At 39.3% G+C, this 27,345-nt stretch overlaps 1 protein-coding gene across 16 annotated transcripts in view; it reads left to right on the top strand.

Annotated features, from left to right (window-relative positions):
- Positions 1-221: 221 nt before the first annotated feature.
- Positions 222-27,345, top strand: part of RTTN (rotatin) — a 151,590-nt gene continuing 124,466 nt past the window's right edge. For 8 of the 16 annotated variants that reach the window (XM_043539933.1, XM_037892908.2, XM_037892904.2 and 5 more), the window contains exons 1-12: positions 222-354; positions 1,232-1,419; positions 1,802-2,000; positions 3,295-3,384; positions 8,898-8,988; positions 10,376-10,490; positions 11,003-11,153; positions 12,214-12,379; positions 15,814-15,995; positions 23,220-23,335; positions 25,332-25,502; positions 25,854-25,904. In XM_043539933.1, the coding sequence (XP_043395868.1) occupies positions 324-354; positions 1,232-1,419; positions 1,802-2,000; positions 3,295-3,384; positions 8,898-8,988; positions 10,376-10,490; positions 11,003-11,153; positions 12,214-12,379; positions 15,814-15,995; positions 23,220-23,335; positions 25,332-25,502; positions 25,854-25,904 (1,551 nt within the window). In that variant the 5' untranslated portion in view covers positions 222-323. Of the gene's footprint in view, positions 355-1,231; positions 1,420-1,801; positions 2,001-3,294; positions 3,385-8,897; positions 8,989-10,375; positions 10,491-11,002; positions 11,154-12,213; positions 12,380-15,813; positions 15,996-23,219; positions 23,336-25,331; positions 25,503-25,853; positions 25,905-26,014; positions 26,034-27,345 lie in introns of those variants that run through there. The other 8 variants (XM_043539931.1, XM_043539932.1, XM_043539929.1 and 5 more) reach the window with 4 other exon arrangements.

Below are 27,345 nucleotides of genomic sequence, written 5' to 3'. Positions count from 1 at the left end.
GCTCAGCCCCAGCTCGGAGCTCTTCCCGAGGGACCCGCTCCGCGCCTCCTGCTGCCCCCTCCTCTCCCACCAGGGGGACCGAACTCACGGGATCGGGCGACGGCGGGCCCGCGTTCCGGGCGCGCGGTATCCTGGGAATTGCAGGCCGCCCCAGGAAGAGTGGTGGAAGAACTACATCTCCCAAGATGCCTTGCGGTTTGTTGACCCCCCGCCAGCAACGGTCTCTCTCCGCTTGCTCCCTCCTGGTCAAGGCGGAGCGGATTCGCCGCGGGACGCGGCGCTGTGGCTGTTGGATTCCGGGCGGGCAGAGCGGCGCCGCGGGGATGGAGCTGGCCCCGCTCATCAGGAAACTCGGTAGCTGCCCCGCGGCCCCTGCTCCGCTCAGCTCGGGCCGCCCCTGCCCGGGGGGGTGGGCGAGAGCGGGTCCCGCTGCCACGGCCCGCGCCGGGCGGTGTGTCTGACGGGGGGTGCCCACGCGGACACTCGCGCCCACGTGCACAGGGGGCTCAGGCGTGCACGCGGGCCATGTCCACGCGTGTAGCTACGCGCGCAGGTGTCTGCACAGACATGCTGGGGGCATGGGTGTCCAGCCGCGCACATACATGTTATTTATCCCCATTACGCAGTGCGAGGCACCCTTCGCAACCACGAAGGGCGCGTCGGATCTTCCTGCCATCCCTGTGCACGACCTAGGCTGGTGTTTTGCGAAACTTGGTTTCTTTCATGATGATGGGAATGAATATAGCTTATTGTTATTCTCTGCTTGTAGTTGCTGTTGTTTTTTTATATGGCCAGAACTGTTCACTGTTGTTTCCCCCTTTGCGCCCCGTGGGTTAGCCCCTGTTTGAAGTTGTTTCTCTTTCAGGAGGAGAAATTGATTATGGCAATCAGGTGTTTCTTTGATGCAGTGCTGTTTATTTACAAAGAATGTACCCAAAGTCCTTTTTCTCTGAACACAGTAGAACCAAAGCAGATACTGCTGTATTAATACAGCCTTTTTATTTAAAAGTGAATTTAGAACTTTAGAAGATGCTTTATTGACTCAGGCATGGAGAATGAAGTACCATTTGTCCCTATGACAAGCAGCAGCACAAGCTTTCCTAAATCTTAGATGTCCCTGCTGAGACATCAAATAAAACTAAGAATTGGGGTGGTATTATAGCTATGTTTCTGAACCACTTTTTAATTCCTTAGCACTCCTTTGACATCGTCTTTTTCTTTTTTTGCACAGGTCACCAACTTGCAGAGATAAGAGAACGAGCTCTCAAGAATATATTGTGTAAATTAGATCATAATTTGATTTCATATGCTGATCTAGTCCAAGAAAAGTTGCTTTTTCTCCATTTGCTGGAATGGTTCAATTTTCCTATAGTTCCAATGAAAGAGGAGATACTAAATTTGGTGAACAACTTGGTAAAGGTATGAAATCTTGTTCTTAAACAGTATGCATTTACAATGTTAGACAGTTTCCAGCACTGGTAATACCTGCAGAGCAGCATTATTGCTGAAAAATAGGAGATATTTGCCTAGTTTGGATGCATGTAAAGAAGTTAATGGTTTGCCCCAAGTATCACAGCTAGTCCTTTGCAGAGTTGGGTGTGGAACAGGATCCTGACTCCCAGTTCCCTGCGCTAATCACCATACAACAGTGTGGGAAAACATTTGATATTGAGTTGAAAAACTTAAATTTTCTGTAAGATAACAAAAAGCTGAATTTAAGTTCGATAGCTCTGTCTTTCTGATGTAGTACAGAAACTTAAAGAAATTGCCAGCAAGTCTGATTATCCTCTTTCTGATCTAGCATCCGTCTGCTGTCCAGCAATTGGTTGGGATTGGTGCAGTGGAATTCTTTTCTCAACTTCGTCATAATATGGATCCAAATCTGCAGACTGTAATTGATGGGATCCTAGATGGGCTCTTCCTACTTCCTACAGACATTCCTGCCAATTATCCAGCAGTGTCTTATCAAGGTCAGCCCTTACCGTCAGAAGACAAGCCAGGTAATTTATATTTTTGAAAAGTTTACTTGCTTGGTTTTTTAAAAAGAATATTCCAGTTCACACCCTGTTCATTTTCTCTTTACATTTCTGAACACAAGTCTCTTTGGGAGAAGGCATTACAGAGTTTTGTTTTGTGGGGCTCCTTATCTAGTGCTCATGGTGTTTTTGGGCAAGGGTGATGATGTATCATTTATGTTGCTCCACTGGCCTGACCCCCTTGTGTGTGGGTAAAGGAGTATGGTAGTATCAGCAGCTATTCTAGCTTTGAGGCTGCAGTGTATGAGAGCGGAACGGCTCTTTTTTTGGCTCTTGCAGCCTTTCCGACTCTTGCAGAATTTCTCTGTGCATAATTTATTTACTGGGCCTATGTGAGGAATCAAGATTAGGCCATTAACTCTTGTTAAAGAACCTAACTAGCTTTATTGGTTCTCTTTTGACAGCTCAGGCAGATTTTTACTTCTCCAATTTTGATTCCCACTGTGTATGAAATGTGGTGATTTCCCCCCTTCCCTCCCCAGCTACTAAGCTACAGCCTCTCATATGCCTACCCTAAATATCACAATGCTACTATGTGACAGTAACTTCTGATTCCAGTGTAAACTATATGTGATAAGCATGTGCTAGTTTTGCTCAATTCTTTAAATCAGAAGCCACGATTGCCTCTTCGATAAATAGTTAGCCTTTTTTAATTGTAGGGAAAAATTAAAAATTAAGCTAACAGCGTGAATGTGGGTAGACCAAATGAGATTCCTAACTTGGTTTTCTGAAGCTTACTTTTGGGAATCCATATTGCTACTGATGTTCCAAAGGGATATTAGAGAGAGAGAGAGAGTGAGTGTGTGTGTGTGTGTATTTCATATGTTTATATATTTTAAAAAGCCCAATAAACTGCTGAACTGACCTGCTACTTTCTTTAAGGTTGACTGTGTACTTCTAAACTATCATTCTCTTTGGAAACTTTACCGACTATTGTTACAAAATTAGTACTTCAGATTAGAGGAAAACATTTTCTCTGTCTTTCAGTTTGTTTACTTTGTTCATTTGGCAGCACTTTGTGTATAGTTTCCCTGTTTGCGTAGGACACAAGAAGGAAACAGAGAAACATCTTACAAATTGGAGAATGTGATTGTAAAATTACAACTCGAGAGAGGACTCGGGCAAAGTGTAATATCTGAAATAAATAACTCCATTAGATTTCTAATTTATCGATAAAGTAGAAAACAATTCAACCACAGAATACAGAAAAATACAGTATTTATATACAATGAAAATGTGCTGTTTTATTTTGTTTTAGTTTTACCCCAAGAAGAAATAGTCACTGGATATTTTCACCAAGGCAGAAGTAATTTGCAACAGATGGAAATCCCTCCCAAAAGATCAGTTGGTATGCAATTGAAATAATTCTGTCATACACATATATTCAGTAGAGGATTCTGTGGAAAATATAATTTCCAATATCTTTTTAATTACAACTGGCATTGTTGTGCCTTCTGCTTCCTGCTGCCATTTTGTGAATATGGGCCCCATAGAAACTCCACTGGTAGAAATGATAAATCTAGTTTTCATCTAGTCATTCTAGTGGAGTAACAATTAAAAGTAGACATTTTAGAACATTTTTAATTTTTTAATATTTTAAAATTTGAAGGACCTAAATTCTAATGGCAAAAGTGACTTAGGGAATTAGCCTAAATACCATTAACATACAATGAAATTTAGACTCTTATACGCCTAAGTCTTTTTTGAGAATGGGACCTACATACTTTTGAAAATGTTATCCTTTATCTACATAGTAAACAACACTAATGCTTTTTTATTTATCTAGTATCACTGAGATAACCGTAAGAAACATAGCAGAAGTACCTCTGTCACACACGGCCCTGATCAAACTTCCCCTGCCTGGACAATCACCTTACTGCTGTATTTGGACCTCATATGCTGGACATGTGTACTCTTAAGCTTCCTGTGATCTGAGCAGGCTTCAGAAATGTCTATTCCCTTGGTTTCTTTAGCATATTTCCTGTCCATGGGCTCTGTCTGTTACCTCTTTAAGGAAATGGGGCCCTGAGACCCCATTGCCAGTGACCCTAGGACCAGAGCTGCCCACTCCTCGACACCTCAGTAGTTCAAGCACACCCTTTTCCAGAGTTCCACTTGTGAATTTATAGTTCACCTTTTCAGGGACATGGACACGTGATAGCTGAGGGAAACAGACCCAAAGTCTTTGCAAATGTTTCTAAACAAGTCATTGTTTACTTGAGACAGCATAAAAGATGTACAGATACAGATAACCTCCTGTCAACCCTCCTCCCCCTCTCCCCCGCCAAAACACTCAAAACGTGTACACATTTCCCTGCCTGAATTTTCTCACCTCTCTGGAGTGTACTCTGGGCTTTGGTCAGGGGCATCTGGGGTGTCCAGAATACTTCTCTGAGTCGTGGAGTCTCTGTTTCTCTCTTTCTCTTTTCTCCCCTCCCCACTTCCCTCTCCAGGTAAGTGTCCTTTGATCTTGGCTGATTCTGTAGTCAGAAACAGTCCTCTCTGCCCTTTTTTGTTCCTCTCTTGCCTTAAGCATGTTTCTTGCACTGTGCATGGAAGTCCTACTGTTAACACCTGATTCCTTTGTTCTGCTGCTAAGGAAATTCTGCTGCTCCAAATCCTAACTCCCTGTCAAGGTTCCTTCCTCACTCTGAACTCTAGGGTACAGATGTGGGGACCTGCATGAAAGACCTCCTAAGCTTTTTCCTACCAGCTGAGGTTAAAAACTTCCCCAAGGTCCAAACTTTGCCTTGTCCTTGGACCCTATGCTGCCACCACCAAGCATGTTAAACAAAGAACAGGGAAAGAGCCCACTTGGAGACGTCTTCCCCCAAAATATCCCCCCAACCGCTACACCCCCTTTCCTGGGGAAGGCTTGATAAAAATCCTCACCAATTTGTACAGGTGAACACAGACCCAAACCCTTGGATCTTAAGAACAATGAAAAAACCAATCAGGTTCTTAAAAGAAGAATTTTAATTAAAGCAAAGGTAACAGAATCACCTCTGCAAAATCAGGATGGTAAATACCTTACAGGGTAATCAGATTCAAAACATAGAGAATCCCCTAGGCAAAACCTTAAGTTACAAAAAGACACAAAAACAGGAATATACATTCCATTCAGCACAGCCTGTTTTAGCAGCCATTTAACAAAAGGAAATTAACGCATTTCTAGCTAGATTACTGACTAACAAGTTCTGAGCTGCATTTCTGATTTGTTCCTGGCAAAAGCATCAGACCTCATTGGTCATTTTGGTCAGATGCCAGCAAAGTTACCTTAGCTTCTTAACCCTTTACAGGTGAAAGGGTTTTGACTCTGGCCAGGAGGGATTTAAAGGTGGTTACCCTTCCCTTTGTATTTATAACACCGCCTGTGGGGTAATTGGAGAAAATTGGCTTCCCCCAGACTTCGACCATCCTGTTATTCTGTCCAGTCCAGATTTGTTCACTAGTTGGTAGCCTTTAATGCAGGGGTGGCCAACCTGAGCCTGAGAAGGCGCCAGAATTTACCAAGGTACATTGCCAAAGAGCCACAGTATTGTGTAATGATTACATACATGTATTTATATGTGTTTGTGTGTGTGTGTGTATGCACACATAATCATTATATCATTTGATGTATAGTTAACAACAATAATAACAAAGGTCTTAACCTTTTACTTAGTGGGACTTCTGGCAGTCTTTGCTTTCAGCAATTCCTTTAAGTTTGTGTTCAGTTGTGCTCAAATGCAGCAGTTCTCTTAAGTGGCTGTCTGTCAAAATGGATTGGTGCTTGGATTTCACATGTTTGAGTGTCAAGAAAACAGACTCACAAAGATAGGCTGAGGCAAACATCGAAATTAATTTTAGGGCTGCACCTCTGATGTTGCGGTATTTATCCTTTGGTACAGATTGCCAGAAAGTAAGGGTCCCCTCTGTCTTCTGAACAGATTTCAATCTGTCATCTTCCAAAAGTTCTATTATTTCCATCTGGGATGTTGCTTCATCAGTGACTAAAGGGGCCTTCAGACAATCAGCTTCAGCACTAAAAGGATCAATCAGAAATCTGATTTGAGGTCTTTTTCCTCAAAACTGTCCTTAAGGTCTTTAATCATGCTCGCGTATCTAGTTGTGCTCCGTTTTAGGGGTTCTGCAGCATCTTCTTTTGATCTGGCTTGAAGTTGTGACACTGAGGGAAATTGTGTCCGCTATCTCTCACTCATTTGTCTGTGAAACAACTGCAGTTTGTTCATGAACGCAAATACACTTAGATCAGACAGTAACTGGAATTTTCCTTGTAAGTCCACGTTTAGTTTATCCAAATGCAGCAGCATATCTGCAAGAAATGCGAAGTCTAGAACCCACCCAGGATCTGTAAGCTCAGGGTGTATTCTTTGCTTCTCCTCCATAAACAATTTTACTGGTTCCAGGAGCTCGAAAAAATAGGAAATAACTTTACCTCTCAATAGCCATTGAACTGCGCAGTGAAATGGCAAATCGGCAGGGAAGTTGTCTTCATCCAGATCTTGGATTAGATTTTGAAATTGTTTGTGATTGAGTGCATTTGAGCGAATGAAATTCACAATGTGCAAGATAGGTTTCATGATGTGATCAAATTGGAGATTTTTAGATGCCAGTTGCTCCCGATGACTAATACAGTGAAATGTCCAAAATTCGGGAAAGCTCTCATCAGACTTACAGAGCCCCATTAATTCATATCACAGATCCCCACATGGACAGAGCCCCATCTGTTGCAATGGCAGTGAGCTTCTGTACAGGAAAGTGGTGTTTCGCAACTAACATCAATGCCTCCTTTAGATCTCATCCATGAGTTCTGTCCTTTAGTGGCACGATAGCTAGGAGTTCTTCACTTACAACACAGTTGTCAGACATAGTCCGGATAAATACCGTTAATTGAGGTTTATCGAGTACATCACATGACTCATCCAAAGGCATGCTCAAATACTCACACTGCTAAAGTTGCAAGTTAAGTTGCGATTCGATGTCACTGTTCAGGTCGGAGATTCTGCATTCTATTGTGTGGCGTGAAAACTGCAGGCCAGAAATTTTCTTCTGTAGATTTCTGTTCTCTGGTGACAGGATTGAAATCACATAAGTGAGGCAAGTTTTTATAAACTCACCTTCAGAGTCAGGCTTTTTTGCACAGGCTATGTGCCAGGCCACATAATAGGAGGCTAACCTTACAATCTGTGATCGGTTGGCAAATCTGGTGAAGAACTGGGCTTCTACATCTGTTTGTTTTTTCAAAGTTTTCAGTTTTAAAGTGTGGAGTTCAGAACCTTGTGGGAATTCTTGATCCATATGTGCATGGCTAGAAGCGAAAGGACGCTGCAAGTTTGAAGATTTGAAACGAGAGATACACATTTGGCAAAGAAGACACGTGGCCTTACCATTACGTTCAATGAAAAAGTACTTATTCTCCCACTCCTGTTGGAAGCCTCGATTTTCATCTGTGTATTTTGTTTTCCGTTTGCGCTTGTCTTCCGTTGTTAGATGGTGTAAGAAAATTTTTGATTAAAAATTTCCACACCAGGTAGTCACACGTGAAGTTTAGTCAAGGAGACACAGGTGCTGGCCCGGACTTGCTGGACCCCTGGCGCAGCCCCAGGCCCTGCCTTCCACTCCACCCCTTTCACCAAGTCCCCACTCCACCATGACTCTTCCTGCCCCTGCCCCACCTCTTCCCACCCTATTCTGCACCCTCCCCCAGTGAGCCATGTCCTTGCCCTTCCCCCTCCCAGAGCCTCCTGCTGGCTGCGAAACAGCTGATCGTGGTGGGCAGGAGGCAAAGGAACACTGGAGGAGGGAGTGGAGAGGCTGCGCACCGGGTCCTCACTCCTCCCCACTCCCTCCCCCAGTGCTTCCTGCTCACCGCAGTCTGCTGTTTCGCAGCGTTGAGGAAGCTCTGCGAGTGAGGGAGGGGAGCTGGGGGCCACGTTCTCGCTCCACCTTCCCCTTCCCCCCCCAAGCCTCTTCAACACCATGAAACAGCTGATCGCAGTGGGCAGGAGGTGCTGGGGGAGGGAGGGGCCCTGGGTGCTGCTTCCTTGCTCCTCCCCCCAGAGCCTCCTCAATGCTGTGAAACAGCTGATCTCGGCAGGCAGGAGGGAGGGGAAGGCGCTGATGGGGGGGCAAACCGCGGACACTGAGGCCTGCAGGGGGCCGTGCCTGCGGACGGTCAATGTCAGCAAAATGTCTCGTGGCCCACAGTCAGATTACCCTGATGGACCTCAGGTTGCCCACCACTGCTCTATATCCAGTCAATCAGACCAGCCTGCTGGAAAGCAATCCATAATGTGTAATGTTCTTTTAATTGTTCTGTCAGTAGTGTCACAAGATGAAAACTAGGTTTTACAAGTTGACATTGGCATTACCATACTTCTTTCACCAATTCACTTTTCAGCAACATATTAGCCATCATTAGGAATACAAAATTACTTAAATGCAATTTTTAATTAAAAGGTTAATTTAACAAGATATTGTCACAAATAAGAAAAGCAAATAAGTGCAGAAATTACACAAATTATTATTAAGTGTAGAAATTGGAAATATAATTCTTTTATGTTCAAGTTTGGGAAAGTATATGTTTTTGCAGAAGAACAAGATAAGATTACAGGTTGATGCATGTGAGGTAGGGGAAATATTGCTACTCCGTCTCCTTACTGAATTTCTTTATGTAATTTCAATGAGTGACTGCAACTTGTTCATTCTCTGATTACTCTACTGAAAACTCTCATTGGCAGCTCTTCAAATAGATTTAGTTCAATCAGGTTTTATAACTAAAAATTCTGTTTCTCACTGTACACATGTTGACTCTTCTAAAGAAATACACTAACATTTTTGGAATATGCTTTTTAACAGTAAATCAGGCAGTGAAGTGTTTGAAGTTTTCCACATTTCCTTGGTTAACACTGACCACAACGGATAGACATGTTCTTTCATCAAATGAAAGGTAAAGTAATGGAGATTTTATAGTAATATTTTTTACTTCATTGGATTGCAACCACTCAAACTTCACTTTTCAGCACTAACTGCTCCTGTTCTGAATATTTGTTAAATGAACTGAGTGATTATGAAAGCTATTCTGAAGGCTGATAGCAGTCATAGTACACGGTACCCACTACAGTGTCTTAACTTTGTCCTGAACCTTTACCTTTAGCATAAATTGCTGAGTCAGCCAACAATGCCAATTTGGTGGGTTTTGGGATGTGGACAATTCGTTGGTACTCACTAGAATAAGATCATGAGCTTACTTTGTATGGGTCACCAAATCATTATTGGTAACTCAGATAGATATGAACCCAGTCAGCTGTAGCTAGTATGTCTCAATTCCAGTCCCTTGAGCCAAATGCTCCTCCTTCCTGGTGTGAAAGGCTTTAAACGTTGATGTTACTCCCTTGTTGAAAACTAGATGATTTTCTGATGGTGGAATTTTAGACTATAAAAGCCTTTAAAATGTTGTGGTAAAAAGTTCTGTTGCTTGAATCACTTCAGAATAGGCAAAACAGCAGATAGTATATGTCTAGTACAGAGAATAATGGAGGAAGATGGACTAGATTACTTAACAGACCTGTTCCATCTCCAACTGATATGTATCACTGTTTGCAGAAGAAACAGAATTGTCTACTTTTCCTGTTTGATAAATTCCAAAATCTGGAAAATATATTTAATGTTTTAATTTTTCCTTTAAATGGGACAGTTTGACAGATCTCTGGTTCACAAAACAGGACAAGGTTACTACTTTGGCTTAGGTATTTAAAAACTATTTGTAATGAAAGAAGAGGCACAGTAGGGAAGAGAGGGTGGAATGAAAGAAAATTGAAAAAGCAAAGGAGAAGGACTTGAGAAAGGGAAGTTGGTGGAGAAAAGAAATTTTTTTTAAAGGAAAACAGTAAAGCTAGAGTAAATGCCATTTGTTCTAAATTGGCTTCCTTTATGTAAATTCTTACGTCTGACTGAAATTCTCAGTGTTGCTAATTTGGGTAGTGGTAATGGTAGAATTTCGTTACTGATGACATTAGTCAATTTGTTGTTTACCATAGGGAATGACTAATTTCACAGGGAACTTCTGATTTTCTTATCTCAATTTAAAATTCTGAAGGGATTAAGGAAATAGCTTCTCCTTGAGAAATATAGGTTGAAAATTGGTTTGATCGCAAATGGAATTGAGTTTGGGTGTAACATTGCTCTTGTTTGTCTACAAAAATAACACAACCAGGAACCTTTACTTGGAAAAGGCTTTCAATTGCACTGATAGCTTTATAAGGAAACGTCTATCTCTAATGACTTCCACCGTTCTAGTATTTCTGATATTTAACTAATTTCAACTCAATTTTTAGCTCTTTGAGAAGTAATAACCACAGTTTAATTTGGAGTACGTGTGAGCTTCTACAGGATGTTATTATGCAAGATTTCCCTGCTGAGATTTTCCTTCAAAGACCAAAGATTGTTCAGGTTAGAACTACCATCACCTAAAACTTTCCATTGGGTTACAAAGCGAGCCATGTAAAGCAGGAGCTCAAATAAATTTTCCTGATAATCCATCTGGAGCCGATGCTTCTGTGTTTAGATAGACACTAATTAAATGAATGTTTGGCTAAGTGGAAGGAGAAAATGGAATTTACTATATGGCGCACTTAAGAGAGGAAACCTGCATTTTTAATTTTGTTATAGTCACCTGCTTAGATGTTCACAACATCTAATCTATGTATGCTGTGAATTGGGTTTTTTCTCCACATTCTTCTGGCTAAGGTGAATGGCAAGTATCTCCCATAAAAGTTGTTTCTAGGCTGGCGACAGAGGCTCATTTGAAAATAGTATGAAGTACACACTTCTCCTCGGACTAATAATGTTGCCTTCAATGAACAAAGAACTTTTAACTGTGCTTTCAGTATGGTTTTGCTTAAACTGGTTCAGAAGTTATTTTATTTTTGTTTACAAATTTCTGTTAATCCTTGTGTTTTTAGAGCCTTCTGTCTCTACTAAAGCTGGCTTTTGGAAAAGCTGGAAAACACCGCTTAGCCTTGCAGGCTGTGTCATGCCTGCAACAGTTATGTATCTTCTTAAGAAATAGGCTTAATTTTCACAGAGATCCAGGCTTTTTCTCCACTGACCAAGGTGTGTATATATATAAATGTTGTGGTGTGTGACTGTGGAATGGATTTTCTAAAGATGATACTTTGTCATGTTTGAAAATTCCATCCTGTAGCAATGTGAGTTTGGGTTGCTGCCTTGCTCAAAAGTGATGATGAATCTCTTCTCTCACATGTAGGCTGTGCATGCTACATGTGTTGAATAAAAACTATTTTATAAATGTTTTAGGATTGTAAAAATATTAATTGGAATTTTTTCTTATGCTCCTCCACCTGTAAAACTAGGTGCATTAGTTACTGGGAGTCCAACTGTACAGGCCTCAAATGGAGAGGAGACCTCAATTAAATTAAAACATCAACAGCAGCATTTGAACCTGGGACTTCTGGATCTAGAAGCAAAGCCTCATGACCCAGCAAAATCATGACTGACTTTCACTAAAGACCGAAGGACACCCTCTCCTTCCATGGCCTATTATTCAGCCAAATTTCATCTTTTTCCTCTGCCTGCTTTGATGTTAGAGCTGTTCATAAAACATTGCAAGCATATTGTTACAGAAACACTGCTTGTGATTCTGTAGTTAAGACTGAACTGAATTTTGCGCTTCTAGCAAGATTCAGACATTTTTTTGTATGATGAATGGAGCACTTACTTTTTGAGTAAGAGCACCCACATCTTTGACCAAAAGCTGACCCCAAACTTCTTTGAGGCTTAGATAACTTTTTAAAAAAATCTTTACTGGGCTCTGCACTTCTAGAACTTGAAGCAGAAGTACCAAAATACAACACAAAGTGTTCATGTGAGATTTCTAGTTGAATTTTACAGACCCAAGAATTATGTTTAAATTGTTCTTTTTCCCCCCAATGTTAGTCTGAAATGAACCTCTCAACTTTGAGATTCATACGGTCTAAAGTAGATTGTGCCAACGTCCTGTACTTTCCTCATTATTTTTCTTACTCTACTTTAATGAATAGTGTTAGTTTTTTTTGCCAGTTGTTAACCAGCTTGGACTTTTCATGCTTCACCGAGCAGTTTGTAGGACGGAGAGGTGCGTGGTAAATTTATTTTTCTGCTTTTGTTGTATAAGGTACAGCTTCTCAGAATTCTTCTATGTCTTATGGCCAAGAAGCAAGAGGACCTTACCATTCCCAGAATCCATCACCTGGAAGTAGTAGTCCTCGACCATCTGTGATTGGACGTACAGGTCAGCGTCCCAGAGGTGATGGCCAAGACTGGGATGCAGCGTCTTCCAGGTGAACAAAGTGGGAGGCTAAGTTAAGCCTGTTGCCTATTACCAGAATTACCTATTTTGCTCCTAGCCAGCTTGTGGGAAAACATGTGCAGTAGAACCTCAGAGTTATGAACACCTCAGAAATGGAGGTTGTTTGTAACTCTGAAATGTTCTGACTCTGAACAAAACTTTGTTCTTTCAAAAGTTTACAACTGAGCATAGATTTAATACAGCTTTGAAATGTTACTGTGCAGAAGAAAAATGCTGCTTTCCCTTTATTTTTTAGTAGTTTATGTTTAACACAGTACGGTACTGTATTTGCTTTTTTTGGTCTCTGCTACTGCCTGATTGCATATTTCCAGTTCCAAATGAGGTGTGTGGTTGACCGGTCAGTTTGTAACTCTGGTGTTCATAACTCTGAGGTTCTTCTGTAAGTCTAATTGTTGAAATTAGGATGCTAATTGAAAAAAGTCTTTAAAATAAAGAAACTTAAATTTTAAATGATATTCACAATTTCTAATATCCTTTTGATCTCTCACATTCTGCTCCTAAAGAGAGAACTGACTGGTATTTTAGAGATGAACTACAAATATCTGACACTCTCAAATTGCTAAAGATAAGAAATCAGCAATTCAGTGTGTGTAGACTTGGTTTACAGTGAGTTCTGAAAACCACTTCTTCTCCTATTTACTTGACAAGTATTGAGATCGGGATTTTTTGTTTCCCTTCAACAGTTAGTAACATAGAAAAAATTTAGAATGAGTGTAATTTAATCTGATGTGACTATACACACTTACATAAAAAGTTTCTAAGGATTTTTGGCATACAAGCTTGACCACATAACATTTCAGTTGTACATTATTTAGCCACATAATTCAAATCTTATGACTGATTTACTGGACACTCTTAAAATGTAGAGGTTAGTGTGTATATGTGGTACTCCTCTTGGCCCAAGATTTGTAATCACTCTGTAAGAATCTTTGTCCTTTATTAGGTCATTAGTTGAGGATTTAAAAAGACTGAATTCTTATTTAGTCAATGGTGATACCTTTTTGAGTCTTAATAGTTACTGGAGCTAACCAATATACAATAAAGTGTTCTCACATTATAGATATGGTAGCTCAGATGATTAATTTTAAAGGTCTTGATAGCTATTATTACTATGTAAAAAAGTTATTGAATCTAGTACATTGAGTTTTTATTAAGCAGGTATATAGCATGATAAATGAACCCTGTGCTTTACAGCACATAGACGAAGACCTTTCCCTCTGCCCTGAAGTGTTTTATAATCTAACCTGGGAAAGACTTAGCAAAGATCAACTCCTCTGAAAATGGCAGGGGTGGCTATCTCATTGGCTAGGAAATCAACATAGGATGACTTGAACTTTTAGCAGGTGAGAGAGAGAGGACATATAGAGAACAAATGATAACTTGTTGTGAATGAAGTGCCATATTGTGACCTGTTTAACGCTGTCTGCAGGCTGGTGCTCCCTTAGTCTCCTGATCTGGCTGTCCATATGACAGGAAGCAGCACAGGTCTGGGAGCAGCCTACTGCTGCCCATCCTATGCATATGGGTGGGGAATTCATGGAGCTTTGGATCTGTTCCTCATGCATCTGCTCATGCTGCAGTGAAAGTAACCTATGCCATGCTCAGGGAACAAAAGGGAGCCAAGAACTTCGACTGTGTCTGTTTCAGTGTAACTATTCACTGCTTCTTGCATGAGGCTTGTGGCAAAGCCACAATTTAACTCGGCAGCAATATGATGGAAAACTTGAAGCTCAACGAGAGAATGAGATGAATTAAACAACAGAGAGAAAAGAATTAGGAAAGAGGAAAAAGTGTTGCTTCAAAATTCCAATCCTTATGTCTAATACTATTAAACAAGAATCCTTTCTAGCCACCAACTCTTGTTCAAATTTTCATAATCTGATTTATTTTTCTATTTCTGTTTCTAAATATCACACTTTCTCTTCTTGTCTAAAATCTCTGGAACTTTGCTATCGTCTGTGTTTTAACTTCTGTCTGGAAACCTATCCTTTTCCCTTTTCTTAATACTTCTAATGATTTGATGCATCGTCTCGTCCTCATCTTATAAGCACATGTATGACAATCAGAACCATCCATTGTTGATTCATCTGTATTTTTGTTTCCATTGCTGTATTGTCCTTTTATTCTCCTTCAACTCTTAAGTTCAAAGGATCTATAGAAATATGCTGCTATCCTTTCAAAGTGCATTGGAAAGAGGGATCCATACAAAGACAATATAACATAATGTAACCATACCAGAGATCACTTCCTTCAAATTCTTCATAAGGGAAAATGAATAAAGTTATTGTATCTTGAATTGCTTTATAAATCCTTAGAAATATTTAGTCAAAATAATGACTTGTAGAGATGAAAACAATTATAAGAAAAACCTTATGTCTTTTGAGCTATCTTCAGTTCAACACATCCGGCGAATCTAGGAGCCTTTAAAGGTAGCTGGAAAGAGATAAAAATCAAAATGTACTGTTGATGCATATGCTTGATTGTACTGAAGATGTCTTTGAAGGGGGTGAGAGAATAAGGCACTGTTTATCCACTTTGATGTATAAACAAGGCCTGTAAAGGATTTTATGTTCAGCTTGTTTTGCACATTAGAAAATCAGGTCTTCTAGGGACTGTTCTTTCCTGGAAGATTCTATGGGCAGCCAGAGAGGTAGCAGGGAAATGACATTGCTGATACCAAGCAAGTGAAACCTGATTTATTGAAATGAGACTTTAATTCAGACCACTCCACTGTGGGTTGTTTTGTTCTTACTTAGGGCTTGTCTCTGCTTACTGTGGATCAGTGCTGCGGTGATTGATCCACTGGGGGTTGATTTAGCGGGTGTAGTTAAGACCTGCTAAATTGACCACTGATCGCTTTCCCGTCGACTCCGGTACTCCACAGGAACGAGAAGCACAAGGTAAGTCGACGGAGAGTTTCTCCCGTCGACCCACCACGGTGTAGACACCGCAATAAGTTGACCTAACGTATGTTGACTCCAGCTACATTATTCATGTAGCTGGAGTTGCGTAACTTAGGTCGAGTTAACCCCGTAGTGTAGACCTGCCCTTAGTTTTAGCACAACCATCTAATACACGGAAGGAAAAATTCTTTTTTGTCAAAGATTCAACGCTCCATTCATTCCCAATCCACATTTCTAGGTCCATCTTTGAAGATCTCTACTAAAACAGGCAACATCAGACTTAACATACTGTAGATTTCTAAGGAAAAAAAATGTCCCGCATCCTTTTTGTTTGTTTGTTTATGGGAGAAAAAGCTAGTCTGCCTTTATAAATCATAAAGAAATGAAAAAAAGGGTACAATCCTTTTTTACCTCTTCAGATCTTTTTTTTTTTTTTTTGTATGGTTAGTTAAGTTTATCTTGTTTGACAGTGTTTAATTACTATACTGTATTTGCTTTGTAGTGGAAGCAGTACACAAGCTAGTGCAAACTCCAGAATATATCTGCAGTCACCGCTGGATGTAGGGCACATTGACCTGCCAGACCTGGAAAGTGAGGATACTTTAGAGTTACAGTTCCAACAGCTCAGCCTTCCTCAGTTCTGTGTGTCCACCCTGGAATATGCTGTACCTCTTCTAAGAACAGGTGAATGGATATTAGATGGTTTTTGTGTGTGCAGGAATCCTTATTTTCCCTCATTTTGTATCCCATCCCAGTAGGAGAATCCCATAATATTTTCAAAATGGGTGCTTTGTAAAGATTTTTTTTTTTTTAAAAAAAAAAAGCAGCCATTCTTAAGCACATTAACCACATTATTGTGGTTGTTTTGTTGTGGGATATTTGGTCAAGCTCTGTGAAGATGGATTGGCTAATAGATCTCTGGCTCTGTTTTGCCCTAGAAAAAGATGGCGGGAAGAAATTGAGTGCACAGGGGAAGGAGACGAGGAATGTAGTGTGATTCAAAGGGAAGAGAAAATAGTGAGTTTGGCTGAGGCAAAGTAAAGTGGTACAGGGGTGTGTAGACTGACAAGAAGGAAAGAAACCCTCTCTTAACTAAACGTGGTTTCTTTCTGTCACCAGCATGAACGTGCAGCTCTCTTTTTTCTCTTTACTAGTATTCTTTACAGGTGTTTCTACAGTTGCGCTCCATAAGCTTATGCAATTCACATTTTTAAAATAAAAATTCATTTTAATCAAAACTTATTTCTGTATAATCACTATGAAGGAAAAGATCTCTTTCTAACCCAGAGCAGGTACGTCGTCTCTGGGGCTAGCTCTGTAGCTTCCTGTCATGCAGCCCTGGTCTACCCGGAATATTTCTTGGCCTTGTCCATGTGAGAAAATATTCATGTGTGGCAGAAACCTTTAGATTTTTTCTATATTGTTCAGTCCTTTTCTTTTTTGGTGGACATAGAGCCTTAGTGTCCATTTGCTAAACATTAATATTTCAGAAGGACTTTAGAAATAAAATCTACCTATTGTGCCACATTAAAATAAGTTCAAAAGTATTTCATCTTGTGTTTGTGTTTTGACTAATCTGTAATTTTTTCTCTGTAAACTTCCATATACATTTATTAACTGAGGACTTGTATGATGAGAGAGAACGAATAAATCATGTGTGACTCGTGCTTTATCTTCCTGTCACAAATTGGAATTTCAGTATTTGTATATTTTACTTTTACTTTCTCAGTATGACTTTGAGTACTTACTCTTGGGTCCTGTTTATTGCCAGGAAAGCAGATTTTTCTTGCTTCTGCAAAAAGGAGGAAATGGAATGATGGAATCCACAGATTTGTTCTTGCATTTCATTAATGACTTTACTAAAAGAAAGTGGTGATCAGATGAGTTGCAGAAAGGAACGAGGATGCCTTTCCTGTAAGAAATCTACATAACCTGTCAGTTGTATTAGTTAGCCAGCTGAAAAATCCAGGTCACTTTTGATATCTGTTGTTATAGGTTTTGTTTTGGTAAATGGAATATCCAGATAACTTTATCAGGAAAAGTATTTTAATGGGCAATTTATCTATCCTAAATTTATTTAGGATATATTTATATTTTCTGTTATCTGCCAGAACAGCAGAAGTTTGCATTTTCATAGATTTATAGTGTTAAATCCTGGCACCATTGAAGGCAATGGCAAAATTCCCCTTGAGTTCAGACAGCCCAGGGTTTCACTCATAGACTTTAATGCCAGAATGGATTATGATTATATAGTGAGACATCTAAGGCCATTTAATTTATAGAGAACAGATACATTTCAAGCTAATCTGTGGTTTTTGCATATGGCCTTTCAGTTGAGTCTGCCACTGCAAAGCCCCAGATTCACAGTACAGTCTTCTCTTCATCCTACAAAACAGCTATGCTTTGGCAGTTGGGGGAAGATTTTACTTCCCTTGGATGATGCATAAGCCTACATCTACGCAGCAATGCAATGGGGGAAGGTTCCAGAGACCAGGCTCCAGCCTGAACCCAAATGTCTAGCCAGCAATTTTTAGCCTCCTGGGCCAGCCACAGGTCTTGTATGCCGGTATAGATGTACCCTATGTGTCTAGATCTGGGGTGATGTGGTTTCTCCCTGCTCCCCTCACCTAGGGGTGATGTAATTTCTCCTTACCACCCAATCTAGAGTTTAAATTCTTTACATGGCTTTGTCAGTGTAAGTGGGTTAGTTGTATCTCCCTCTGCCTCCCATAGGGTGGTAATGGGACATAAGTAGAAAACAACCTACTATATTTTCAGCCCGTCTCAGGAGGTGTGAAACCCCATGATCTGGGGACAACCCTTATTTTCCCCCATTCTCCCCTTCACAACTCTCTACCCCTCTGGGTTGCTAGTTTAGCAACAGTGTCTGAATTGGCCTTGGAACATAATTGTTGGCACAGTTAGTGGTACTGTTAAACTTAGATGATATTTATACGCTCTTTATTTTTTTAAACTGGTTAAATTAGTAGGGAATAAAGTAAGACCAAATGTGAAAAGTTATCTCATCCAAAAATTACACTGTAGTATATTTTGGCCTGCCTTGGATAATGTAAAGATTATTTGACTTGTAAAGATTTTTATTCGGACTTATTAATGTATCACTTTATACTATCTTGAGTGACACTATTTGTGTGAAAATATTTAAGTGGCTTTATGTTTTTGGAATATGTTTTAAATCAATAACAAAGTTCTTAAATTGACCTTTTTTTATGGTTTCTAATTTACTGAATATATAATCCAGTATTTAACTGTCTAGATGCAAGTATCAATTTTAGACCTCCCTGAACCAATGATTTTAACAGCCACACAGCATTCTTATGGATCAGTGGAGCAACTACTTGGCCTTTGTTTTGAAGCATGTTTATAGAATTATGCAGTTCATTAATTGCATTATTTATTAACCTATTTGGAGCTCTCTTTGTTTGAGGAGTTGGCAGGTGATCAACTTTTTTATTTGAATACCGTTTTGAACTACATTGTGGTGTGGGGATGTGGGAAGCTCTTGTTCACTGTATTGAACTCTTTTGGACTAATTGTCGGTAGTTTACCAAGTGGACACTAGTATCTCATAGGAAGTAGGGATGTAAAAGGTTAACCGGTAAGCATTAGGCTTACCATTAACTGACCTGAACCATTAACCCCCTGCGTGCCGGCCAGAGGGGTCCCGGCTCCGGCAGTCCCGTTTATGACTGTAGTATTTGAGAATGGTGGTCAGTTTTGTCTAAAATCCAAGAGAAAAGGCTGGTACGCTAACTTTGCTATGCTGTTCCTCAATCATACTCAGCCGTACATTTTCCATTTGCAAATAGTGACAGATTTCCAGACTCTGGTAGCACAACTACTTCATTTTCCTTTACCAGTATTACAGCAATGTACATATTGATATTCTAAACCCCGTTTTACACGGAAGGGAAATTAGGTGCATCATACTTTGCTTCTAAACTTTTCTTAATTTTTTGTGGAAGTCAAATTGATGATTGCAGTTATTTCTGCATACACTAATTTACCAAATTTCCCCTTGCCCTTTAGTAGCGAAGTCTTATGTGCCTTCTAACAGCAGTTGATTCAAGCGAAGAGGTCTGTAAAAGGACTTCAACTAACTGAACGTGGAAATGTGCAGTAATTTGAAAGCCTAAAGAAATCAACCTGTATTTGTGACTGCTTAAACGAATGAGATAGTGTTACCACTTAGTTTTCCTTGCTTAATTTAAAACTCTCATCACACAAGGTCTCATCACACAATCGGTTCTTGAAAGGTTGAGGAAATGCTTGTTTGCATTAATTTCAGACTTTTAACAACTTCCAAATATATAGTCAGTTTAAATGTAATAAATGACTGATAATAAATCTAATACTATGTAAACATCTTAAATGCTATAAAACCTTATTTTGCTCTTTAAAAGGCAAAGAATAGTCATTCAGAGTATGTCTACACTTTGAGCTCAAGTGTGAGTCTCAGCTTGAGTAGACATACTCAAGGTAGCTTTAATTGACCTGGTGCACTTAAACTAGAATGTAGCCGCAGCGGCACGACTGTGGGAAGATAGAGTATTTACCTAGCATTTCTGATCTCTGATGGCAATGCTTGATTAGAGCTAGTGTGAGTATGTCTTCGGGAGCTGCAAATCTCACCCCCAGCTTGTAGCATAGACAATACCCTAAGTTACTATCCTTTGCATTTTACGTTTAAGGCAAAATAAGTATTAAAACATTTAAGGTATTTAGATATTATTAGATTCATTATCAGTCATTTGTCACTTGTACAACTTTAAACTGAAGTGTAGATGTACCCTCAGTGAAAGGTTCATTTTGCTTTTAAGAGTGGGTAGGAGATATTTTTATTTTAAATATATAAAATATAAATAGTTCCAGATTGGAAAATTCACTAAGATAAAAGTTAAAATTATAAATAAATATATAACATTATTATAATTTTGATTTATAAAAATTCAAAGTAAAAATTCAAAGTTCCACAACTGACTGTACATATTTCTGGACTCATTTTTCAGCTGCCCCTCCCTTTTTAAAAAGGTAGTCACAGTATGTAGCCCAATCTTGATCAGTTTATTTTAAATAACTAATTTAGCTCTGTTTAGGACCTTCTCCTAATATTCAGGGGCTAGCATAGATGCATTTCTAATGCATCAATCACTAGTATTAAGGAGCCACATGCATATATCCAAACTTAGACCAAGCTCTTATCCCTATTTTAAGTCTCTTTGGGGAGGGGCGTTAATCTCTTTGGCCTTCCTTTAGAAACATTATGGGGTCCTTATGCTACTCTATTTGAGAAAGGCCTGTCTGAAGAAGTTCTGTTGGTATGATTGCCATCAGTGATATCACACAGCAAAGGTCCTCTACTCTGTACCAGTTCTTGAAAGTTTCACACTTAGGGCTATCAACGGGAGCTTCCACCTTGTTTGAAGGTGCTGCTGAAACTGTGAGAAAGTGGAGAAAGAGTTGCTATTAAGAAAGCTTGGCTCTTTTCCACTGATGGCATTACATTTTAAGGTCCTGGTACTTTATTTGGTGTTGGACTGGATGCTAATGTGGAGTAACATTCTGCTTTGTTTAGCAAGAGGACCACGATATGTTGAATTAGCTATAGCCTGCATGTGGCTTGCATAGTCCTCTCCGGGTAGAGTGCACTGAAATTGTCTAGCTTGGAAGTCACAAAAGTGTGGATTACGTTAGCTAAGTCTTTAACTGTGAGAGGTGGGTGAAGTGTCCATTTAGAAAATGCTCTGGCTGCTGTTGCTGTTATCAGTATTCATGAGGTTGCGCTGAACCTTGAGACTTCATTCCACCTTGACAATGGAGATGTTGCCTTCACTAGGTAGTGAAATTGTTGCTTTTGCCGATCCTTAAAAGTTTTCTCTTTCCCTTTTCCTCACTCTCACTTCAGTCTTACCTGGGTAGTGTAAACTGACTACTTCTTGATCAGAATTCATACTCATCTAGACTCCAGATCAGGTACCCACCCTCAGTGTGGGAGGGTGGGAGCTTACTATGGAAATGTAGCATTTCACTACTAAATTAACGTGTTTGAAACCATAACTAAGATCAGGAACACTACAGTGACCCTCCTGAGCTATAAATGAGAAACTTTTTTTAAAATTTAGTGTGTGAACCTCAAAAGTACAAACAAGTATGTCACAAAGGAGTGGAAGCATAGGGAAGAAAGTGTACCCAGTGAGTCAACTGCAAGAAGACCTTAAGCATTGAGAATGCCAAACCTAACTTAGCCCTACTAAAGTTTTGCCCATGCTGGGAGGCAGGGCCTAACTTGTCTTGTTGAGAAAACTGCATGATGTTGAGTCCACTCCCTATAAGTATGCAACAGATAAAGCAGCAGCTGTCACTTTGAAAGCTGCCAGCCTTCTATCTCTGCTCCTTTTGTGGCCACTAATGGCTTAACGGCACCTCTCATGTACAGCACATCTGCAGGCTTGCTATTCCACGTTTCTTTGCTCCCAGATCCTCAACTGTAAGAGTACATGAAGCCCTACCTCAAAGAGTCACCAATAGGCAATCCACGTTAAGCAGAATGTAACCTTCTGGTTAATGGGGACCAAGAAAAGGGACTTACAAAATAAAAGAGTAAAAAAGAAAGCGAAAAAAGGAGTAGGGGGTGGGAATGACAAGGCAAAAGATCCCAGATTGAAAAAGAACAGGAGAAAGAAAATGGACCAGGAAAATAAAGAAGTCTGTGACTATAGCTTGGGATGCCGGGAAAGGGCATAGCAGGATTATCCATCTACCAGCCTTTGATAAAAAGTAGGGAGCTGCTATCCTACTACATAGGCTAGTGTGGAAACATGCATCCTATGTTGAAAACAAAACCACCAAAAATGGGGAGATAACTTTCTCTCCTGCCTATTCAGGTGGGGCGTTTCAGGCAGATTTATCTCTGACCTAGAAAGATCAATCAAATAACATCATATCCACAGCAGTGGTAAAATGTGTCTGCAATACTATAAAACTTTATACGTAAACATCCTCATATAGCCAACTGAATTTATTTGGCAAAATTCCTGTCCATGGTAAATATACATTAGCCTTTTTTTCCAGGAGTGTCTTCTCATTTAGGAGTTCACCCAAGGTTAGCAATGCAACGTCTGTGTCTTCACTGGGCTTATAAAAATGCTAACAGCACGCACAATAATACACTAGAAATGTCATTGGTGGTAGCTTTTCTAGTATAGGCTATACTCATTAAAACAGCCTGGAAAATATATGAAAGTTTAGTGGCTTCATCACAAAATCTGTTTCCCTGCTTTTTATTTACTGTAGTGTTTGATAATAAGAACTAATATCTTCTTTGTTTCTGGAGGGTGAAGGGGAAGAAGTGAAAAATATCCCAGTAGCTCTTCCTTATTAAACATGGTGCTGCTGTAACTAGAAGAAGGAATTTATCATTTCAGTAAGCTGACCGCTGTGAATTCAGGGTAGTTAAAGAATCCAGGGTGGAATGTAACTTTTTCCTCGCAAGAAATGTGAGTGGCTGGCTTTAAGTAGTCAGTGTCATCAACTAGCATATGAAGAGCTGTCTGTAGTACAAAGAATGAAACCATGTCAAGATCTGAACTGTGTGTGGGGGATGCCTAGTACTTTTGGTGAATAGTGAGCTCTCTAGTGCATTAACTCCCAAAATGTTCTTTCCAGAAAACAAAGAAAAAGTAGACGTGATTCAAAGCTATTCCTGGATGTTGCAAAGGTGACAATTGATGCCAGCTGAGTAGCATGAATGCACAAGAAAATTAATTTTACAGATGTTCAGAGTTAAAGTATTCCCTGGCTGAAAAGGGGCTGTTCTACTAACATTAAATCATTTATACACTGTTTACTATTGAACTGCTGTAACAACCTTCACATTTGCATTCATAGGCAATAGTAGAGTGACAATGCACGTTCTTGAATTACTTGCTGAAGATGTGCTTCTTATTGGTGATGCAGTATCTGAAGATGTTTGGGAGGACAACAGCCTCTTTGGGTTAGAGTTGGTGAGTCTGGAAAGTTTCTTATCTTTAGACTTTGGTTAATGGTATTTAACAGTTTGCCTTTGCTGTAGACATCAGGCATTTTCTGTACTGGAGGATAGCCAATTCTACTGAACTCCCCTTTTTCAAACATTTAAACAGTCTAATAATTACAAAAAGTTGATATTGCTGGCATGGTCCTCTTATTTTAAACTTTGATATGTATACTCCTCCTCTACTAGAAATATTGAAGTCATAAGAGTTTAAGGCCAGAAGGGACCACTAGATCATTTAGTTTGACCTCCTATATGTCACAGGCTGCCAGCACTATCCAGCACCTGCGCATTAAACCCAAAAGCAGAAATGAGACTGAAGTAAATGAGACCCACAGGGAGAGAATAGGAGGGATTAACATGCACCAGTGCTAGAGGCCTTGCAATGGAGGGGAAATGATTAAATGAGATATACACGGACAGTCCTGGCAAGTGACCCACTCTCTCATGTGCAGAGGAAGGCAACAACCCCCCAAAGTCACTGCCTAACTGACCTGGGGAAAAAAATTATGACCCAGAAATGCTTATAATTTCCTTGTTCTGGTCGCAGCTTGACAGCCCTGCGAAAAGGGATCCTATTTTTTTCTTATTTCAGATTCTCTAGAGGAGAAAATTGACTTCGGTAATCCCTTCAAGAACTAGTAGGAGATGCTTCAGTGCCTACTTTTGTCCTCTACCCATGTTTCTGTTCTGTCTTTTTGTTTTGTTTTGTTTTTTGTATTTCTGTTCTCATTGGTGTTTAGAATGCTTCCCAATTTTTTGTGATGTGGATTTAATTAGTGTGCTGTTTTCCTCTTCCAAGTCAGTAATGTAAATCTAATTGATTGGGAAATAGGGGGCCTGATACTATGAATGGTCACAGGCTCAACTATTTGTATCACTAGCAGGGATGCGACTGTTTTTTAGGAGTAATAAAGCTTGATTCTACCACTGAGTTAATATACTCTTCTCATGTTCCTAAACCAGGAAGTCAAGCTACTGTATTAGTGAGTGAAGGAGAAATAAATTTTCTGTATTTTTTCAGATGAGTAGGAATCCTTTTCATCTGACTATATACTAACTGTGGACAGTGTTTACTTTAGAAGAATTATTGTTTGGTTCAGTTACTTGTTTCCTACACATTTCCTTGCACTTTGGGCATGTTGACTCAGATTTATATAGTATTTGTTAATTGCTTAGCACTAATTTATTAATTTTCAGAATTGATCAGCAGCTTTCATGTTTACAATAACCACCACCTTCTTAATCCAGCGCTGTGAGTAGTGAAGAATAAAATTAGTTATATAGCTAGGTATCAGATATCGTTCCTACTTTCCAGATTCTAGCAAACCAAGCTTTACTAACGGTTCACAATTCAATCCATTCCTCTCTCTCTCAACATCCAAAGAGCTGATTTAATCTGATAGTGATCTCCATTCACCAGTGATTGTATCCATTCCTTTTCTGCGCTAGACTTCTAAGCAGTTCCTGAAATCTCTTATTGTTTCCTGGTAGGGCCAGTAGAAACTTTTGATGTTCTCAAGACTCCCTTTTTTACTTACTAGGAGAAAGTAGATATTCACAGATTTAAATTAGATCCCAATGTTTCTAGTATTGAAACAGACTTTAAAATGTATTTATGCAAATATTACAGAGTGATAGAAGATCAAAACAAGATGGGGGAAATATTAGATTTTTTTCTTAAAAAAATAAAAAAAAACCCTCCAAATCCCAAAACTAGTGTTCAGAATCTCTAAATGTTCTAGAACTTTTCAGCCCATTTCTGTGTAAATGCTAAAATACAGTTCAACTTGTGTTATATTTCTGGAAAAGAATAATAATAGAATGTTGACACTTTGCTTAGTTGTACTCCTTATATAAATATTTCACTTTTGTTCTTGTAAAGGTCCTGCAATAATAGAGAATGATTGGTGATGATGCTTTCTGTTGATAGGAATTTATATTGTATCTTTTGTTTTCTCTTGCAGAAAGATAAGCTGCTTATGGTCCTGGGTTCACTTGGAGAAACCATATCTTACCACAAAAGTAACATTAGCTCAGAGCAGCCTGAGCTGATGTTAGTGCACCACAGAATGGCATTTATTAGCATTTCACTTTTCAGCATGCGACTATTGCAAACACTTCTCCCTGTAGAAAAGGTGAGGGGGAAACAAAGTTAGTAATGAACTGAATATTGTTAATGTTTTTACTGATTTTAAAAAGTAGTCTTGTTTTGTCTTTGAATACTAGGAGAGTACAAAGAGGTACTTTCCTAAGATGAATTTGGTTGTTGGTGCTAGTAACACAGCTTTGTTGGCAAGAAAGGAAACCTGGTGAATTGCTGAGGTAGTAGGATAATGGGAATAGAGTAGCCACTTCCACCATCTTCAGTTTTTAAGCTTGTACGGGCCTTTGGCTAAGGTCTGTTGCAGTTTTCAAATTCTGCTAAAGATAGAATTTTTTTTTTTTTTTTGGTGAACTTTTTTCACATTTTTTTTTTTTTTTTATAGAACCCAAGGACTTCCTTCCTCTCAGCTCCTGGAATGAGAACACAAGTGTGGGTGGGTGTGTTGGAGAGCTAGGAAGAGGCATGAAAGTGTCACATTTCACTTTGAGTTATGATGTACTTTCATGAGCAGTATGTTCATGAATGTCTAAGATGAGCAGTAGAGGTTCTGCTCTGTATAACGGTGAGCAGGAGCAAGTGGCTTGGGGCAAGAAGACTCTCTGGTGGGAGCTGGCCATTGGAATGTTGGGTGGAGCAGCATTATCACGTAAATAGTACTTACTCTTGAAGGTTCTTTAATTCATCGTGACTGCCACTAGCACTGTGCATTCATTATAGATTAATTATTTCCAAATACCATACCTGGAATCATATTAGATCAGTAGATTAAGTTATGCAGGAAACAGATATTAATTGTTCTAATTGTGTGATTAGCTTACAAAAGGTTTATTTGCTTAGATTGATTAACTGGATAAGCCTTTTAAAAGGATACTTATACAAAAGCATAATTTTATCACTGCCGTGTTTTTCAAGCTATTCCAAGAGTTGTGTGGTTTGCGAGACTATGCTGCCCTCTGCTTGTTAATAGCAAATTGAACGCTGTTCAGATAGAATTATTTTTGCTTTACTTGCTCTATGTATTAAGACACTTGAACTTTTGTCTGATGCCTGGACCATTATGTGCCATGATAATACCTTATATTTTGCAGTAACCTTAAACTTTTACTGTTTGCAAAGAATTATTACATCATGATAAACAGCCCTGCAATTATCTATAAATTGTAGGCAGTCTAAAAAATTGGAGCTCTATTTAGGAATGGAATCTTTAGAAACCCTGGGAGTTTTTAGTTTATATTTAATGACTTGTCTGTATTTAAACAATTTTTCACTGCTTTGCTCTGCAGTGTAACTTTGGTTTTTTTCAGAAGTTTTGCAGCTTAACATTCATTGTCTAGGAGGATCATTTAACTGATACAAATATGATTTACCATGACTTGTATTGTATTATTTAATGTATATGCCTTCTCTCTAGTCCCTAAAAATTATAGATATATCAATTTTTGTGTAAACACTATTTTCATTACTATCATTTTGAGTTCAGCAAATGGTTTTTTGTTTATTTTTTATCTTGTATATGGACAGGAGTTGAGCAATATAGCTGTCAGACTCTGAATTACTAATTTGAGCTGAGTGACCACTTATTGCAATCAGAGCAAGTTCTCATCTGGTAATATGTTGCAACACCATACAATTGTAAAGCTGCAAGTATTTTAGGGATTATAAAGATACCTGTAATGATAACATTATAAAGGGCAAGAGGCTACAGAAATAATTGAGTCTGTGTTACCATCTGGTGGTTACTCATTAGAGACAATTTAACAAATTAGTGGAGGGTCCTATCCCAGGGCTGGACTATGCATATATATATATATTACTTTAGCACAGACTTTTATACCAAAAGCCTATAGGCTCCCCTCAGTTTTTCCTAAAAGGTC

Source organism: Chelonia mydas, chromosome 2 (genome assembly GCF_015237465.2).
Source record: "Chelonia mydas isolate rCheMyd1 chromosome 2, rCheMyd1.pri.v2, whole genome shotgun sequence".
Lineage (NCBI taxonomy): Eukaryota > Metazoa > Chordata > Testudines > Cheloniidae > Chelonia > Chelonia mydas.
Note: the sequence above shows the minus strand (reverse complement) of the source record. Positions and strands in the feature narration are given on the sequence as shown.